The 6,000-nt window shown below is 52.7% G+C and overlaps 1 protein-coding gene across 7 annotated transcripts in view; it reads right to left on the reverse strand.

Moving 5' to 3' along the window:
- The window catches only part of AFAP1L2 (actin filament associated protein 1 like 2), a 65,472-nt gene extending 61,995 nt beyond the window's left edge, over positions 1-3,477 (reverse strand). For all 7 annotated transcript variants that reach the window (XM_088169363.1, XM_088169362.1, XM_088169361.1 and 4 more), the window contains exon 1: positions 3,377-3,477. In XM_088169363.1, the coding sequence (XP_088025489.1) occupies positions 3,377-3,392 (16 nt within the window). In that variant the 5' untranslated portion in view covers positions 3,393-3,477. The remainder of the gene's footprint in view (positions 1-3,376) is intronic.
- Positions 3,478-6,000: the final 2,523 nt, after the last annotated feature.

Consider the following 6,000-nt stretch of genomic DNA (forward strand, 5'->3'; position numbering starts at 1 on the left):
ACTTCTCTTTGAAGAACTGGGCTGGAAGTTGCTCTGATTTCCATTACAGACCTCTAACACATTTAAAATACAGTAATAATCTTACAAAACTCTCCAGGCTCACATCACTTGACATTTTACACTATGAGCATAGATGACTGCAGTGACAAGGGTGTCAGTCTGAGAGGACTTGACAGAGATGGTGGGTAAATGAAGGTGTCACCAACACATCCCTCACCAGTAACAGTGCACTCAGCACCCCTTCCCCTCCCAGGATCTGCAGATGGTTGCTCATGGACAGCCAGCCATGTCTGACAAGCGTGGTAGGAGTAGGCAAGAAGTCATAATGCCTCCAGAACAGGGAGCACAAGTTAGGATAGTTGCCATATTTAAAGGGAAACATGGGAAGGGGGCGAGAGCACTCACAGGAAATAGAGGAGCAAGAGCAAGAGACCAGCAGCTCTGTCCTTGTCACTATTCGGCTGTGGGAACAGTGACCACCCTCGGTCACACCTGCTCTCTGCAGGTCTCCCTCTTCACCCCTTGTCCTGTAGGGTCTGTTTCTCTTTATGCCTCACACACGCTCCCTAATCACAGGGAGAAGGTGCCTTTTTAAACAGCATCTTCACCAACAGCAGACAGTCTTTAGGGCAGTCTGGCAGAAAAAAACCCCAACCCTCTTGCACATCAGAGCTTCAACGGCCTAAGAGGAGTCAAGAGGCAGTGTCCTCCTATGCAGCTGGCCTTGCAACCTCATTTGCAGCGGCTGGGAAAGGAAATCCATTCCCAGGAGAGTTTCACAATCTCTTCCTTCACTTCCCACCATGCAAGTCCAACAGCCCAAGCTCTTCCCGCTCCATCGGTGCCACCCTGCCAGCCACCAGCCCCAGCCTCCCAGCCCACCTGGCTCTGCAGGCTCCACCCAGCCAGATTCCTGTGGCTGCTTCAGCTGCCATTGAAAGAGAGACACTTGCATGTGCCACCTTAGATCCTGGGTTATTGCACATCCCTACCTGTGTTTAAAGGAAAGATGCTGCTGTTTGTTGATGCTTGCAAACTTAATTTCATTAGTAGGACAGATCTTATAGTCAAATTCGTTTCCCCAGAACACCAATTCATTGCTCAACAGCCCTCTTTGAGCCCATTACACCTCTATCATTACAGAATGTCCCTGCACAAGCACTCTGCCTGGCTAGTGATAAGGATGAAGACTTCCCATAGCAAGGCATCAACAAGTTATCCCCACCAGAACGGGCACATATCCCCCGTGCTTATTAATAACAACCCACTTGTCTGCCCTCTCCAGCTGCTCCTCAGGGCTCCCAACTCCCTTCCCCCACACCTCAGCAGCTCCAGGTGAGTGCAGTCACCCCCACCCTGGGGACACCTGTGTCACCGTCACCTGTGGCTGCCCCGCAGGGCTGGCGGTGCCTCATTACCACCCCCGCTCCATCAGCACCGACACAAAAAAGCTCTGGCAGGGCTCCGCCATCAGTCCTGCTCGCTATTTATTCATCACACATGTGCAGAACATCCCCGCTGCTCCGAGGGAGCACTGTGCATATTTAAAAAGACAATATACAAAACATAGCTGAATCTTAATGAATCTACTGCTTTGCTACTGGAACTGAATGGAATTGTGCAGACCCTGCCAGGATGGGAAAAAAACCCGAACCAACTACACAATATTTGACTTGTAATATAATCCTCAAGATCGTTTTTGCAGTGTGTCATTATGGTGCTTATCAGGCCTGTAAAGCACCAGTTGTAAGGAGGAAAAGGATCAAAACGCAACAGGCAGCGGAGTGCCAGCCCTGCCAGAATGCTGAAGTATTGCACGATGGAAAAAAAAACACACAGTCCTGGCAAAAGTTAACTTCACACAGTATGATACCTCAGCATATGAAGCCCCCATCAAAGCAGGATTAGGAAATGAACTATTAGCTCAAATGCATCTATGAGGTCTAAGCAAACCTTTCTGGTATGACAGTAATAAGTGCAAACGGGCTCTGGCAGAAATACATTTGTTTAGTACCAAGTTCCCCACTTAAACGTCCGAGTTCCGTGAGGAGGACAGCAGTTACCAGGAGAGTCCCATTTCCTCTCAACAGGTAAAATTAACCGCACTTACTCTGTGCTACACAGGTGGTGGATCCGCCTCCTCCAGGGGAGGTTTTTACACACCAGCAGCAGCAGAAATGACAGAGCAGCCGCACACATCCGAGTGCTCCGTGCCCGGGCACCTCATCCCACCTCCTTCCTCTCGGCTGGCAAGGACAGCTCATGTTTGATAAGTGTCCAAGAGTGCCCATAGCAGCACGGACCTGAGATGTGCCAGTCTCGGTGTTCATGACCAAGCAGCATCACATAGGAAGCGCCAGAGCCATTGATTGAGGGGAAATAAATGGGCTGTGGGTGACAGCCAGCCCGGATGAGATCTGCCAGGGAGAAAGCTGGGAGCTGCTCACCTACCCTCTCCTAACCACCAGAACTATTTGCGTTTAGAAAACAGGACACTCGGTGTGCCTGTTCAGCCTGGGAGGGTGGGGAGCCCACGCAGATGGGCGGCTTAGGACGAAAGACGGAGCGGGCAATGTCAGACAACTGAGCGGCTGCAGAAAACCCATCAAGACGCTGCTTTTAAGTGGCAAAAGAGGTCCCGATCTCCGGATCGGGTAAAACGCGAAATTTTTCCACATCTCCCTCTTTCTCCTTCCCTTCCTACCCGGTGCAGGTACGCAGGGACTTCACATCCCCGAGCAGGACCTACACGCTCTGTCCCACATCCCCGGCTGGGACCATCCCCATCGCTCCCCCCATCCGGCGCCACTCGCGGGCATCGCTTCCCCTCCATTCCCGAGCTGACCCCGGCCTCTCTCGCGGGGACCCCGATCCCTGGCCCCACTCGCGGAGATCACCTCCCTGGAGCCAGTTCCTGTCCCCATTATCCACCCGCCTTCTCCTCCGCGGGAGGAGTGGGACCGGGACAATCCCAACCTCCCGTTCCCAGGAACCGGGCTCGCAGGGACCCCCTTCCCCGCGGCTGATCCCACTCCCACTCTCGGGAAACATCGCCTCGGGAGGCACCCCCGCATCCCACCGCCGCTTTCCCACGCGGGGGGACAGCGGGTCTGTCACCCCCCAAAGACCTCCGTGCCACGGGGTCTGTCACCCCCCAAAGACCGCCGTGCCACGGGGTCTGTCACCCTCCCAAAGACCGCCGTGCCACGGGGTCTGTCACCCCCCCCCAAAGACCGTCACCCTCCCAAAGACCGCCGTGCCATCGTGTCTGTCACTCCCCAAAGACCGCCGTCCCCGCGGGTCCCCAGTGTCCCCCGGCGGTCCCCAGCGAGGCTGTCCCGGGACACAGACACGCGTGACGCCCCGCTCCCCTCACCTTTGTACTTCTCCATGGCGATGAGCGGAGCCGCAGCCCAGCGACTGCCGAGGGCTCCGGGACACGACGCTGCCCGCAGCGGGCTCGGCTCCGCAGCCTCCAATTCCAGCAGCGCCGGCTGCCCCGGCCGGCCCGCCCCGCCCGCACCGCCCCGCCCCGGAGCCGCGGAGCCGGCCGGGATCGGCCCCGGGCTGGGAGCGGGACCTGGAGCTGCCATGGAAAGCTGGGAGTGCCGGGCGGACCCTCCCTCGGCGGGGATCCCCGGGAGAAGCCCGGGGGCAGGGGAGGAGGGCGCTGGGGCGAGGCGGGGGGCGGCTCCTGGGGATGCTCGGGGGTGCCCGGTGTTTGGGATGGTGATCTCGGGCTGCAGGGAGGGTTTGGGCGCGTTGGGAGAAAAGCCCTGGTTATCCCGGGATAGCCGTGTGTGGTCCCGGTGCCATGAACCCAGGTGGGAGTGCCAGAGACCCACGTCCTCCCTGCTGCTGGCAGGCTGGAAAGTTGGGTTCTCCTTCCAGCCCGGGGTGACTGTATCCCGGAGCCACTGAAAGTGCACTCTGCTTCCCAGTGATTTTTTCATTAAAGCTTCCTGATAGGACCTGGCTCCTGGACAGAGCCAGTCTCACAGGAATGTGTCCCTCTCCTTGGTTTGCAGTGACATTTTTGTCTGAATACATGGCAGCCAGAACTATCATGTCCAAAGTGCACGAATAGTCACACGTGGAGAAGTGGGCATCCAGTCTGACCTCAATATGAGGCACAGGTGACAATCTGTCCTCAGGCTAAAGTTCTGGAGACACTGAAGGAATTTAATGTGTATATCAAGAATGAGAACCTTGAAAGTAACAAACGGCAAAGTCCGTGAGGGTTATAGGAGAAATTTTCTTTTCAAAAGTAGCATTGGTGTGGGGACAAGGGAGCCATACCTGCCTATTACAGGGCCTTTATAGCAAGAGCTGAGGCTGAGTGCCTGACCTGGGTGTGCAGCTTTATTGTTACTGTGGAAAGATATGTAACCAGTACCTAGAAAATGAGCTGCTCTCCTTGGTCCCTGTTAGATAAAGCCAACAGATGGCTCACAGAATCCGTATTTCCCAGTTTTTGGACTTGTCAGCCCACAAACCATTGACATCCATGGTCCAAGGTAGCCTGGAATGTCACTGCTGTAGAAAATGTCACTGGTGTAGAAAAAACCTTAAGCCTCCATCATATGGCCTTCCTTACATTTTCTGAAAATAGCAATAAGCAGGTTCTCTTGGCTCACATGGAAAGCAGGCAGCCAGGCTGGATGGAAGAGCAATGTCCTGACACTCTTTGGGTCCTGTGTGCCCCTCCTGTTCCCACCCTCCCAGGCAGTGCTTGGCAGGGGTGGCACCTCTCAGACGATCTCTGTGGAGCCAGAAGGTGACCTGTGCACATGGGAACTCTCTATACGAGAAAAACGTTGGATAAAGAGCTCTTGCCACTCAAGGAAGATGAGGCTGGAGCATCTCTCACCTCTTGCCAGTGCATACCCACCACACAGAGACAGGCAAGCCAAGTGCCTGAACCACCAAATCCAGCAAGCAGATAGCAGTCTACAATAACCAGAGAAAAATAAATAAATATGCCTGCCATGTAGGAACACTTCTCTTAGAGCTCTTCCCAGCTGCTTCTTGGCTATAGCTTTCAAAATCTAGCAAGGTAGGCCTTGGTCTTGCAAACCTTTGAGGTGTGCCTCTATCTTGAAGCAGGTGAGCAGGCATTCTGAACTGAGCAAGGCTAATTAAGGATAATACCAGTTACACAAACTAATTAAAGATGATTTGAAAGATCAAAACATCAGATACCTGTGATTCCTGTCTTCAGGACCCAGAGCCTTTACATTCCCTGCTTGTCCCTTCCTTCCCCTCCCACGATAAGGATGCTCTGGAATTCCAGGACTGCTGGTTAGTCCCATGGCAATTGCTGGACAAGTGACAATGGGACAAATAGTAATGCCAGAGGAATACAAGTTCTTCCTGTTTGTCCTCTTCCTCCTGCCGTAGGAAGTACCTAAAATACTTTGGAGTGTTCTTTTTCAAACAGGCTGTTGTGTTCTGGGGTTTAATAAAACTGGGAAATACTCAGACCTTGCTTAGAATGAGGAATTAATGTTCCCAGCGTTGGTGCTGAAATATCAATGTTTACCACTGTGCTCAAGTAGAGCAAACACTTGCAAACTGGTTTTCCTGGTGGAGCTTCTTGAAGCCAATAAAATAACAGCCATTTGCCTGTACACCCATGTATTCCTTGCCTTTTTCCTTCTTATTATTAGTGATGCTTATTAATGATGATGATTATTATCATTAATGATGACTCAGGTGTGAAAAGCCTGGAGGGTGAAGCTCATCTTGTTTTAATTCCTTTTTTATGTAGCTGACATCCTTCTGTGCAGAGGTTCATACTATAGTTGACATGTTTTGATCCCTTTTCCCCTGCATATTCCTGCTGCATTGATAGGCAGTCTGTCTGCTAATGAAACTGGCACTTTAGCTAAAGTTTTCCTGTACCATGCTGTGGCTTTCAGCTGATGTCATTCTGCTTCTCTGGACTTACTGCCTTTAAGTTCTTTTGCTTCCTGTGAAACAGAGCAGGAATGAAGAATA

Source organism: Sturnus vulgaris, chromosome 8, assembly GCF_052056855.1.
Source record: "Sturnus vulgaris isolate bStuVul1 chromosome 8, bStuVul1.hap1, whole genome shotgun sequence".
NCBI lineage: Eukaryota > Metazoa > Chordata > Aves > Passeriformes > Sturnidae > Sturnus > Sturnus vulgaris.